At 52.3% G+C, this 13,543-nt stretch overlaps 1 protein-coding gene across 1 annotated transcript in view; it reads right to left on the bottom strand.

The window, feature by feature from the left end:
• Nucleotides 1-210: 210 nt before the first annotated feature.
• Nucleotides 211-13,543, bottom strand: part of Nfam1 (NFAT activating protein with ITAM motif 1) — a 33,601-nt gene continuing 20,268 nt past the window's right edge. The window contains exons 5-6 of the mRNA XM_060388944.1: nucleotides 3,804-3,890; nucleotides 211-2,293 (exon numbers count right to left, since the gene is read on the bottom strand). Coding sequence (XP_060244927.1) covers nucleotides 2,234-2,293; nucleotides 3,804-3,890 — 147 coding nt within the window. The 3' untranslated portion in view covers nucleotides 211-2,233. The remainder of the gene's footprint in view (nucleotides 2,294-3,803; nucleotides 3,891-13,543) is intronic.

The following is a 13,543-nucleotide window of genomic DNA, read 5'->3' as shown; positions in this document are numbered from 1 at the left end:
ACCCTCCCTAATATGGAAGCCCCTCTTGTATCCCGTCCTTCACCCTGAATCTTCCTTCTCTTCCTCCTCCTCTCTTCCATTCCCTTTCCTTCCCAGACTCTCACCTCTCACCTCCCCACCCCCCACCCCCGTGCCCATCTTTGCCCCAACCACTCAGCCACCACTCTGGCAATGCCTGTGTACCCAGGAGAGGCAATGGGTCAGTCTTCCTGGGGCTGCTAGACCAGAGCAAGGAGCTGAAATTTTATTCCAAGTGAAGTAGAAACCATGGAAGGCTTTTTCACGGGAAAGGCCTTTCGTGGGAAAGATGGAGTATGTCTTAGCAGGTTCCCTCAGCTGCTTCCTAAGTGTGGCTGCTGGGAGACGTGGGTGCTGGGTCCTGACCCAGGGCACAATGTGAAGCCCCACCAGGCTTCTCTCATTCCCCTGGAAAGGGCTGAAAAACACAACCGAGTCCTGGTCAGAGAGTCCAGAGACTGGATGTAGAGCCAGGAGGTAAGAGACGCAATAGCCAAGCTCCTGCTGGCTAAGTCCCAACGCTGACCTTCATCTCAGGCTGCTGGAGTCAAGGGCCTGGAGGCAGCTCTGTGCCAGGCAGTTTCCCTTCTTCACAGACCGGGAATTCATTAGGCCAGCCCGGAGGAGCACGGGACATCACTCAGCTTGGCAGCCCTTGAGGAGCTTTGCTTAATGGATGTTTACAGAGTAGGGCCGAGAACCAGGCTTGTAGGTGGCAGGCCATCCACCGGGCCCACAAAAGCCTGGTGCCTCTGTCTGATGGCACAGGGCTTCTGGAGTCAGTCTGTGCCTCCCTCTCTAGCCTTTAGGTACTGCCTGAGGGGTTCAGTACTGCTCGGGCCAGGCTAGGTGTGTCTGCATGTGGACTCCTCCACATTCCCTGGGTTTCAGAATGAGACCATCCCAGGAACTTTCGAAGCAGGTTGGAAAAGTAGGGGAGGTAGATTGGTCTGTCTGTTCCACAGCTAAACTGACTCTGGGAAAGCCAAAGGAGAGGCAGGCTAAGGCTGAGGGAAGTGGGGTGTATGACAGGAGCCCTGCGGCCCAGGGCACTGAGACCTCCAGTCCTTGTCCTCCAAGGAGACGGCTTTCCTGTTGCAGGGCTGCCTGGAGGGTGAAATGAAGGTGTCCCTTGAATGAGTTCCTGGAGGGCCAGAAAGGCTGAGGGCCAGGTGTTGGGGAGTTCGTGTCCACCCGGTTGGTCTGAGTGACTCTAGCACAGAGGCCCCCCCACCTGCCCAGGGAGACCTAGCAGCAAGCCACACAGCAGAGTAAATGTGGGAGAGAGGGGGCGCGGACACAGCCAAGCTGCTCTCTGCCCGAAGGGAAGGCAGGATGGGCCTAAAGCAAATAAATACAGAGGAAAAGGACATGAAGCTGCAGGTGGGGGTCCAGAACAGGCCACAAGGAGGGGAATGGGGGGGAGGGGGCTGGGTCTAAGGGTAGAACAAGGAGGAGAGGCCTGGAGGGCCAAGGGTGGCAGGCAAGGTGAGCCCACACAAGCTGATGGGAGCCGGCTTGGGGTTCTTGTTGGGGGAGGGGAGCTCCTGTTTAGTTGGCCTCCACCTTTGTCCCAGACAAGCTAGATTATCCTTTCTTGCCAGCATGTACAAAGCTTTCCTGCTCCTGGCCCTGGTTCATCGCCTCCATATCCAGGCCCAACCAGCTTTTGCGAAGTTCTTTGACTCCATTCTTCACCTCTCCTTAGCCATACCATTTTCCAGTTCCACCCAGCATGTGCCCACCTGGTACAAATCTTTGGGCTAACTGAGCAGGTAGAGTGGCTCAGTGGCCAGGCATATCCCTGACAGGGGTCCTACTGTGTTCTAGGGGCAAGTCTGCCTGTGAAACAATGCAGGCTGGCGCCAAGAGAGCCACACACACAGCTCAGCAGGGGTGGCAGTATGGGCTGAAGAGGGAAAGAGGTGGTGTCCAAGAGAGCCTCGTGGGACCGAGGAACACTTTGCCTATGGGGCCAGGAGAGGAATGGCTCTCTTGGATGGAGGCAACAGCCTGGGCAAAAGCCCAGAGACTGTTCAGGCTCAGGTGCGGAATGTGCAAGCAGGCCCAGCTAACGCAGGGAGAGCCTGGAATGCGCAGGTGAGGTGATGGCATGTCCCGAAGGCCTACTCCTGGCCCAGGTCAGGTCCTTGGACAAGAGAAGTGGCTCTGGGTTCTAATCCAAGACAAGGCTCGAGGCCTGTAGAACTTCTTCCTAGAGATTTTCATAGACGAGGTTAAATTCATTGTCATCCTCAAACCTGTTCCGTTTCTCCTAGGAGAGAAAGAGAGGAAATAGGGAGAAAGAAGAAGGGGGAAATATTAGATAAGAAAAGAACAAATTTGAACCCATGTTTATTTGTTTGTCGAGTTGAACTCGCAGTGTAGCCCAGGCTGGCCTTGAACTCTTTCTCCACCAGCCTCCAGAGTGCTGGGGCCAGGGGTGTGATAAACGCGAGTCACCATGCCTGGCTCTGAGTTTGTACTGATTTAATCTTGGTTGGAAGCAGGCAGATAGCTCACTTTGACAGGAAACATGACCTTTGCCCCCAAGCCCACCCTTCTCCCCAGCATGCCTCTCCACACCTGCCCTCCCCCTCAACCAGCTCCCCTAGCCAGATTCCCTAGCCTCTCCCCCATGGCCTTTCTTTGGTCTGGAATGTGAGCCCTTCCACACAGCCACCCAGGGCCTAACTAGCAGAATCCACCTTGCAGGGTGCACCAGGGGGTGAGGAGGAACACCCAGAGGAGAGGAGGGAGGGAAAACTGTGGCCGGTAAGTAAAACCGAACAAACAAACAAATAAGAAGCAGGGAGCCTTCTCCTCACGCTGGTCTAGCCTCTCCACAAGGCCTGGCCCTCCAGGATACCATTATCTCTGCGTGCCCTTGGGGTGAGTAGTTTATTCCTGCAGAGTAGGCTCCCAGAAGGCAGAAGTGTTCCTCGTTTTTCTGCCTAGCACCCCTGATCCTGATCCCGTATAGATATTGACTGAGACAGCTACCGCAGGCTCAGTGGTCCAGGATTGGAGACCCTGCCTACAGTCATGCCTGGTTCAGGGTTTCAAGACCTAGAGACTCAACAAACACTTCCAGCCCGGGCCGAGGGAGGCAGAGCCCCAGTTCTCATACTCCTTGAGGCTGCTCCAACATGCTTAGAGACCACCCACCTTGCAGGCCTTCCCCACCCGCCTGACCACACTGCTGCTTTGTAGAGTTCAAAGTTCTGGTGCCGGTGTTATTCTTTTGAATTCTGGCAAAGCTGGTGGCGCAGGTCGGTGTTACTCACCCATTTTACAGATGAGCAAACTGAGCCTGAAGAGGGAAAGTGTGACTAAGCAATGACCCTGAGGACCTGTGATAGTGTTGAGCAGGCCAGCCAGAGCTGGCAGCAGTACACATCTGGAAGCCTAGTGCTCTCACTTGATTGGCCGGTGCAGGCTTTGTGTATTGCTCACCAGGAGTGGTTGTGATCGCCTCCCCCCTGTGTGAACTTGGTCCTGGACGGCCCTCTCAGCAGTGATCTGACGTCACAGCAGGTCTGGGAGGCGAGGATGACTCCGACCCCTCAGGCTATAAGCCAGGAGACTCAAGCACGGAGAGATAAGTATCCCCTTCCCGTGTACACGGCTGCGGACGGCTCAGACCGAGTATGAAGCTACCTGTGCCCCCAGCCATCAGGCCAGCTTGTGGGAAAGGGGGCATTCAACTGCAGGAAGCCCACGTGTGTGAGGCAAGGGTCAGAAAGAGGGAGGAGGCAGGTACAGGTCCCAGCCCCAGGGCGTACCTTGGAAGGTGGGCTCTGGCTGGAGACAGGGCTGCCAGTCTGTCCCTCCAGGCAGGCGTAGACCTCCGTCTCTCGGCGCTGTAGGTGCTGCAGGAAATAGCGCACCGGGTCAGCATAGAAGGGTGGTCCCCAGGTTCCCCGAGCCAACCTGAGGTGCCGTGGAAGCCCGGAGGGAGGGCAGAACCCTCCAGCTGGGAACAGTCATCCTGTCACACCTTAAAACTCAGGTGTGCGTCACCTGAGTCCCCGAATTAATTGTACAGGGCCAGCTCTGTCTGTTCCTCCCCACCCCACCCCCCTCAAGGACCGCCAGCAAAGCTCAGCAGTAGGCTCTGTCCAGACTTGCGTCTGGCTGGTGAAAGGACATAGCCTTTCCTACTGCCACTGTTGGTCCTCGGGACCCTGAGGCCCCAGCAGACTCCCTTGCATGATACTCAGAGCCCCTGCCAACTCTGCCCTCACTCCCTGATTCAGAGACTCTGCCTGTGAGGGGATCTCATCCACCTTCTAGATATCCTCTTACTCTCAACCCCTGCTGGGCCCATGGACACCCGAGGTACCTTGTTCCTTTCCCATCAATTCTGAGCCTTACTGGAGGAATCCAGACTCCAAATCCAGAACCCAGTGTATGCCTCCCTCCCCAGACTGTCGCTTTCCCTTTATCCCCTCAACCAGCCTTCCTTCTCTGACCATCTAAGTGACAACCATATCCTAAACAGGCACCTTTGGATATGAATGCTCTACTCTCCTCTCTGACCACTGCCCTGAAAGTCCATGACACCTCCAGAGAACCTCACCTGGGGATGGGAGGCTGGGATTCAGCCTCAGTGGTTCTGCAGTGCACACCCACAGCCTCCCATAGATTAGGGACCCCTTGGGAACAGGGACCATGCCTGGTTTGTCTACGGGCTCCTGACTCCATTGCTGAACTTGGCACAAAGAGAGTGCCACCCAGTGAGGACTGGTGACGGAACATCTCCCCTACTAGATGGGGTGAGGGGGTGCAGTTCACTTAGAGTCTTTAGAGGCCAAACCACAGATTCCAAGACAGTGAGAAGAACCAAGTTTTGAAGACAGACAAGAACAGGTTTGATTCTTGGCTCTGATATCTGCGGCCACAGGCAGCTTCTTTGTTTCTCTGTGCCTCAGTTTCCCCATCTGCAAAATGGAGATGATATCTGTCTTGCAGGCCCAACACGTGAATAAGCACGAGGCCGCACATAAGGAGCCTTGCACAAAGTTAGGCAAATAGTCGGTGCTTAATAGGCAGTTGCTTGATGATCACCAGGGAAGGCAGAACATTCCCCTTCTCTGCTGGGGGGTATCAGTGCTCTAGAACGGAGCTTGCAACAGCCCAAGCAAAGAGGCAGAAGCCATCCCTTCCCCAGCGCGCTTGTCATATGGATGCCGGCTTGTTGCCAAGGAGGCGGTTTCCCTGGCAACAGTCAAGCAGGGGTTGGTGAGGCAGGCTGAAGAGGCAGGTGGTGCTCAGAGGCAGGAGGGAGGGAGGGGAGGGGAGAGGGAGAGAAAGAGCCCAGAGGTAGCCACGCATGAAAACCCCTGTAATAAACCATTTGGCGCTTGGGAGACCCTAACTTCAGGGCATCAGACACAGGGCGTTGTGGCTGTCCTGGGGACGGTTCACACAGTCTCAGAGCCAGATGCAGGGTGGAGCCTGGGAGAGGATTTTTCCAAACTGCCTTATTTCCAAGGGAAGGAAACTTCCAAGGCCTGTTCTGACCTGTGTCGGGCTCTGCCTGTCCGGAGAGTTCACCTTCTCCCAGCTCACAGGATAGGACATGTTACCCAGTCACACTGTGACCCCTCGGTCCCTCCTCAGACCTGACAGAGCTGGGGACCACAGGTGGTTCCTCAGGGCCCCACTCTTATGGGTTGCCTGAGCAGGTGTAGGCCCAGAGAAGCCAGGGCCTATCAGAGGCAGGGAAGGGCACCCCCTTCCCAGAGTCTGTGCTGCAAAAGGCAAGGGAAGCCATTACTTAGCTGCTGCAGAGCGGAGCCTTCGACAGTCCTGACCTCCTGGCTTCATTTGCATGCAGGGTATGACCTGCTGTGTGGGCTGTGAAATGCAGGGTGGAGCCTTGTCCACAGGACACTTCTGAACCCTGTCTTTCTAGCCTTCGTCAGCAATGGAAGCGGAATAACCGGAGAGGCTGCCTGCCTCAACTCTGCTGCAGGGCTACACCGGATTAGATTGTCTCCAAGCTAGACTCTGCTGGGCTCTGCTCACAGTGGTCCCTTGTCTGACTCGGGTCCTACAGACAGGCTTTTCACCTCCTCTTGTCCAGTGGGCAGTTATAAATGCTCATTAGCCTAGTGGGAAAGTCAAAGCAAGCCTCCAGGTTGGCGTAGGGCAGTGCAAAGCCAGCTGTCTGGGCCTGGACCGGGTCCTCTGGGAGTGCTGGGTGTGAAGGTCATAGGCTATCTCTGAAGCTATAGGGGTCAGAAAGGAACAGTATTTAGTGAAGAAAGAACATTCTAGTTCTGGGACAGGGTGTCAGGTACATTTGAGGTCACCAAACCAACTTCGGAGGAAGGTTTTCTGATACCACATCTGAGTGTTAGAAAAGTCACTTCAGGGAGAGATGGCTCAGAGGTTAAGAGCATTGGCCACTCTTCCAGATGACATGGCCGCTCACATCTGTATGTAACTGTAACTCCAGTTCCAGGGGATCCAACACCCTTTCACAGACATACATGAATGCAAAACACCAATGCACATAACAATAAATAAATCTTAAAGAAAAAGAAGTCGCTTCAGCAAGGACAAAGGAGAGGCCCTGGAGGGGAAACTGGGTGAGGCAGAGGCAGAGGGCAGAGTGAGGGGAGATCTCCAAATGCTGCCGACCCTCCGAGTTTGTTATTCTGCACCAGGCCTCACAGCTGAAGATACTCTGGAAGGTCAGAGCTGACTTCAGGGCACCAACACTGTGCAGGATGAGGAGGGGGCTTCAGGGAAACCATAAGCACGTAAGAAGAAGAGCCGGGGGCTGGAGAGATGGCTCAGAGGTTAAGAGCACTGGCTGCTCTTCCAGAGGTCCTGAGTTCAATTCCCAGAAACCACAGGGTGGCTCACAACCATCTATATTGAGATCCTGTGCCCTCTTCTGGTGTGCAGGCAGAATACTGTGAAGGAAAGAAAAGGAAGGAAGGAAGGAAGGAAGGAAGGAAGGAAGGAAGGAAGGAAGGAAGGAAGGAAGGAAGGAAGAAGGCTAGTCAGGGAGACTTTGGAGAAACAGAGAGGGGCCAAGGGAGGCTGTCATTTCTTTCTATGCTGTATTATGTTACACTGTGTTGCGTTATGTTATACTATACTATATTGGAAAAGGCTAGCTGAGAGCTGGTATAGGAAGGACCTCTTAGACTGACAGACAGTGACAGCTTGGAGGCTAAGAACAGAGCTGTTGATCTTGACCTTGGGTGGGGTGGGAACTTATCAAGGATTGTGGCGGTCTTTGCTGCTCTGGGAGTGGTGGTAAACATCTTTAAGCCTCGAACCTGGGAGTGGACCAGCCTGGTCTGCACAATGAGGTCCAGGCCAGCCAAGTAAGAGAGAAAAAAAAAAGGTTTCTCTACCTTCAGGAAGGGGAAGGGATTAGGACTTGAGCTCCTGTCATCCTGCTCCAGAGATCCGCAAGCACTCCTGATAGCCCAGCTACATAGCTGTTTAGGGTGCTCCCGTGATGTCCTCCCTCCTCTTTCTTTACAGGCCCTGCACCCAGGGTGATGACTGTCCCAGGAGCGCTGGCTCCTTTCCCCTTCTTGGGTTTCTCTGGTAAGACTGCCGCTCATTAGTCCCCAAGTCACCAAGTTGCTAAGCAGAGGGGTGATTTGTCAATGGTTTAATGGGATGGCTCCAGCTGCTGCCAGGCAGAAGGCAGACGAGGAGGAACACAGGCAGGCTGAAGAGAACGTAACAGCAGAACCACCGACAAGAGACGGAAGAGGCTGAAACAGGAAAAGCTGGGTACGCTTGAAGCAAGGCCTGCCAGGGAATCAGATTAGGTGACACACTGGTTAGCTTTATGTCAACTTGACACAAGCTGGGATCATCTGAAAGGAGGGAACAGTGATTGAGAAAAGGCCTCCACAACACCCAGCTGCAGGGCATTTTCTTAATTAGTGATTGATGGGAGAGGACCCAGCCCATTATGGATGGGGCCATCCCTTAGCTAGTGGCCCTGGGTTCTATAAGCAAGCAAGCTGAGCAAGCCATGAGGAGCAAGCCAGTAAGCAGCACCCTTCCATGGCCTCTGCATCAGCTCCTGCCTCCAGGCTCCTGCCCTTTCTGAGTTCCTGTCCTGACTTCCTTCAGTGATGGACAATGGATGTGGAAGCATTTCCTCCCCAGCTTGTGTTTGGTCATGGTGTTACATCATAGCAGCAGTAACCTCAACTAAGACAGGTGATGACAGAAAGCACACCTCCAGTGTCTGGCCCGAGGGACCAAGGGGACAGCCAACATCTCCCAGAGTGGGGATGTAAGGACGAGGCTTGCAGGGCCTGGAGATTTGGAATTTGGTTGAGAAGTGTGGATGAGACATCCGAGCAGAGCTGGGTCCAAGGCTCAGCAAGGTCTAAGACATAAGCTGTGGCTGGTCCATGGTCCACGGGTGGTGCTCAGAAGCCTTCCCAGTGAGATCACTGAGGTGCGGAGAGTGAAGATAAAAGAGGATGGGGTCCCAGGGCTGAGCCCCAATGTCCACGCCGACGTTTGGAGATTAGAGTTCCATAGCTCCCAAGGAGGAATCAGTGAGTGTGGACTTGAGGTGTGGCAGTGAGTCAGGGGAGGAACAAGAAAGAACAGAATGTTCTAGAATCAAGGAGAAAGGAGCACTCAGCACTACCAGAATTATCCAAGTACCTGAGGACCAGAATCGCCTGCTGGATATAATCACATGGAACCACTGTGACTGGGGAGGGATGCTCCGGCAAAGGGTGACAGCGGAATAGGCAGTCAGGAAGGAGAGAGGAAGGCTGGGGAAGGCACTTGCCACCTAAGTGTGTGGATCTGAGTTCAAACCTCTAGAACCTGTGTAAAACCAGGCGCAGGTGGTGTGTGTCTGTGATCCCAGAACTGTTCCAGTGAGAAGAGAGGCAGAGACGGGCGAACCCTTGGAAACTCACAGGCCAGTTCCCCGGGAGTGTGCAGCGGTGAACGCCAGGAGACCCCGGTCTCAGCTAAGGTGGAAGGGGAGCACCAACGCCGAGGTCATCCTCCGACCGCCACACACATTGCTGTCCACACTCGCATGTACAGGTGGCAGTATGCGTGCACGCGCATGCACAGTATTTTTTTTTTTTTAAACATAACATGAAAAATAAGGAAGAGGCATCAAGAACAGGCACCCTGGATGGTTCTGTTATCTGTAGAGAAGGGAAAGGCACAGTTCAAGATGAAGAATTTAAGAGGGAAGGATTCACAGCATGCTGGGAGTTTCACATACAGCGCTGTATGACCAGCCTCCTGTTAACCATCACAGGACCAGGACTCAGGAGGCTTAAGTAGTGGAACCAACAAACCCCAGACCACACAGGGAGGCCCAGCCTTCGCGTCTGTCGGGCTAACCCACTCCAAATACTCCTGTAGGTCAGGTTTCTCAACACTGGTCGGAGTGATAGTTTTTGGTGTCATAAGGTCTGAGAGCTCTTCCATGTGAAAGGAAGCAAAGCTAACACAATTCAAAGGAGAAAAATATAAACCCACAATCACACTGGCCGATAACTCACTTCTTTTAACAACTGATAAGACAGAGAAAAATCAATAGGGATCGATAGAGATACGGAATGTTTTAGCAACGTGATCAGCAATTTGCTGTCATCGGAACACTTACTCGCTATGAATGAAGTGTGGACGCCTCCCCAAGTGTGTTCAGAGCCTCAGGTGGGACATAAAGCAAGCCCCGCAGAGTTCTGATTACACGTACACACGAGTAAGACTTCGTCAGAGGTAAGGAACACATGGAATAACTCAATGTCATAAAGAAAGCAAGCAAGGGCCCAGTGAGATGGCTGAAAAGGCACAGGCGCCTGCCACCAATCCTGAGGTCAGATGGCAGGGCCCACACCGTAGGAGAGACACAGTGGTCTCTGCCCTGCACAAGAGCATGCTGGACACATGCACATGCTCCTCCCCCCACCAAAAATGTATATGTATATATTTGGTTTGTCAATATAGGGTTTCTCTGTGTAACAGCCCTGGCTGTCCTGGACTCACTTTGTAGACCAGGCTGGTCTCAAACTCACAGAGATCCACCTGCCTCTGCCTCCCGAGTGCTGGGATTAAAGGTGTGTGCCACCACACTTGGCTAATAAATACTTTTTTTTTAAGATTTATTTATTATTTATACAACGTTCTGCCTGCACACCAGATCTTACTATAGATGGTTATGAGCCACCATGTGGTTGCTGGGAATTGAACTCAGGACCTTTGGAGGAACAGTGAATGTTCTTAACCTCTGAGCCACCTCTCCAGCCCCCTAATAAATACTTTTTTAATTAAGCAAATTATTTAAAAAAAAAAAACACTAGCTGGACAAGTAAGAATTCTATGTGGAGTCAGGGGGGAAAGGCACAATCCATACATATGATATATATATACATCTTACTGGAACTGGGGGAAATGGGATAGGGTTTAGTGGTAGAGGGGATGTATGTGAAAGGAGCCTGGGTTTTATTGCCATGCCTCCCATGGGATACAGAGTCATGCTTAAAGGGTAGTCATAGACTTAAATGCTTACATAAGAAAAGAAGGGGGGGACTGGGTACAGTGGCTCACGCCTTTAATCCCAGCATTCAGGAGACAGAGATAGGCAATCTCTTCGAATCCAGGGCCAGCCTGGTCTACAGACCGAGTTCTAGGACAGGACAGCCAAGGCTACACAAAGAAACCCTGTCTCAAAAAACAAACAAACAAACAAAAACAGAAAAGAAAAGGAAAGGAAAGAAGGAAGGAAGGAAGGAAGGAAGGAAGGAAGGAAGGAAGGAAGGAAGGAGCTGCCAAGATAAAGGCACTTACTGCCAAGTCTAAAGACCTGAGTTCAATTCCAAGGTCCCACACTGTGGAGAGAGAAGACCAGCCCCTGGGAGTTGTCCTGTGACCTACGCATAGACACACACACACAAACACACAGAGAGAGATAGACACACACACACTAAACAAATTAACTAACAAGAATTCTAAGAAACCATAAAGAACAGAAAGTTATAGCATATAAAGAAAATGAAAGAAAGAACAACCTTCCCTGGGTGAAGACAGAGATGACCCAGCCACCCGCCCTCATCACTGTGGAGGCCCCAGGCAGTAGAATAAAACTTGGGGGTGGGCTGAGGATAAACGAACGTCGTAGGAGGGTTGGAAGTGGGGCGGGGAATGAAACTTCCATTGCTCATCTCATGGACACGATGGGGCTCACAGTAAGTCCACAGGAGTTGACAGAGGAACTATCAGAACTGGTGAGGGGGTTCTGCAGGCCTCTATGTAATAGTATGTACATTTTCTACATATCAGGAATAGGCTATTAGAAAATGAGGACACCGACTGTCCCTCAAAGGCTTATCAAGAGGACTGAAGTCCCACCAATTACCAGCACATAGTAGGCACACAACAGATGGCTGCTGACAGCATTGTTATTTTTGTTAATGATCTTTTCTGCCCAGGTCAGGTTCATACTGGTGGACTTTTTTGTTTTTTGTTTTTTGGAGTCAGGGTCTCTCTGCGTCTCCTTGGCTGGAACTTGCTCTGTAGACCAGGCTGGCCTCAAACTCACAGAGATCTGCCTGCCGCTGCTTCCCAAGTGCTGGGATTAAAGGTGTGTGCCACCATTCCAGCCGCACTGGTGGATTCTTATTTCAAAGGCTTAGTGAAACTCTGTCATCCATCTCTTTCCACACCTCCTTTCTGGTCCTAAAGCCCTAAGTCACGGGCCACCCTGTGGCTTTGTATGAAGTTGGACCTCTTTGCAACACTTGGGGTGTCAGTCCAAATCCCAGAGTATGTTATCCACAGACAAGAAAGATGATCTAGGCAAAAGTGAGTCTTCATTTAAAAAAAAAAAATCTAGAAGGATACTGCTCAAATGGGAAAATGCATAGGAGATAGCATAGCATGAAAAAAAAATCTGGAAAAATGGCTCAGCAGTTAACTGCACTGGCTGCCCTGTCAGAGGACCTGGGTTTGAGTCTCAGCTACCACGTGGCAGTCCACAACCATCTGTAACTCTAGTTCTACAGGATCTGACGCCCTCCTCTGGCTTCCCCAGACACCAGGCACACGGTGGAGCACAGCCAGACGTGTGTGCAAGCCACTGGTGCACACATTAAAATCAAATAAATATGCATATTTTTAAACCTGTGCAATTCTAAGTTTTTGGAAGTACGCTCGGACGATGAAACTCAAGGTTGTAATTCCAGCACTCTGGAGGTGGAGGCGGGAGGATTAGTAGTCCAAGGTCAGCCTGGGCTACGGGTGTAAAACCCAAAGAGCAAAGTGAAAACAGCGTGAGGACCGAGGCTCCCGCTCAGTGGAACAGTGCCTCCTCCTCGACTAGCATGTACAACACCCTGGGTTTTATTCCCAGAAGAGAGAGAAATGGAGGGGAAGGGAGGGGGAGGGGAGGATTGATTGAGAGAGAGAGAGAGAGAGAGAGAGAGAGAGAGAGAAAGAGAGATTGATTTTCACACAGCAGCTAACACCATAATCTCCCACAGTGTTGAGTTGCTGGGAAGAGAGAGTCAAACTCCGGGGAGCCTGAGGTGGCACACGTCTCGACAGCTGCTGGAAAGTCCCCGGGGAGGAGAAGCTGAAGGCCCTTTGGGGACTGTCCTGTTCTTAGAGCTGTCAGTCGCTGCGCCGTGGCAACAGCCTCATCGCCACCCTCCCTGGCCTCAGCGAACATAGCCTGATTCTGATCATGCTCTGTGTGGGATTTTGTGGTCAGGTCTCACACGTTTGGCAAGGTACTCAGGACAAGGAAGAGTGGCAAGCACCTTCAAAATAGGTACTTGGCGACCCAACAGGCCAGACTGTGTGTGTGTGTGTGTGTGTGTGTGTGTGTGTGTGTGTGTGTGTTGGATATGTGCAGTTGCCTAAAGAGGCCAGAAGAGAGTGTTAAACCCAATAAAGCTGGGACCACAGGCAGCTGGAAGCTGGGCAACCAGACTCAGAGGCTGGTGGCTCTGGCTGACAACGGTGGTAAATCCGTCACCTTCTCTACACTGAGCATCACAGACTGGTAAGCCACACAGCTGGCAGGGGAGCCCTTTGTGCAGCTGACCGGGCAGGAACAGCCTCCTCAGGCCCTTCCCTTGACACCATGAAAACTTGGGGGAGATGGGTGTGGCACAACTGGGCATATGACACATGGAGTCTTGCTGTGACTGAAGGGGTAAATGAGGAAGGGAGTGGGTGAACAATCAAAAACCCTTAATGTGTCAAGGGTGTGGGGTGGTGCCTGGCCCTTCCCTCTTTTTGTGAGGTTTTTTTGTTTGCTGTTGCTGCTTCAATGTCACTTGTGCAATAGAAATAGGAAGAAGCTTGCATGCTGGCTCAGGGGAGAATTTGGTCACCTGACTGAAGTTTCTTCATCTTTGTCAACTTCTGTTCTCACTGCCTCACGCTCCTGAAGGGGGCCCCACACATTTCCTCTCCTTTAACCTTTGTAGAAATATCTGCTTTGGTTGAGCATTGGTGCCTTTAAGCCCAGCACTTGGAAGGCAGAAGC

This window comes from Meriones unguiculatus, chromosome 8 (assembly GCF_030254825.1).
Source record: "Meriones unguiculatus strain TT.TT164.6M chromosome 8, Bangor_MerUng_6.1, whole genome shotgun sequence".
Classification (NCBI taxonomy): domain Eukaryota; kingdom Metazoa; phylum Chordata; class Mammalia; order Rodentia; family Muridae; genus Meriones; species Meriones unguiculatus.
The sequence above is the reverse complement of the archived record's forward strand: the minus strand, read 5'-3'. Positions and strand labels throughout refer to the sequence as shown.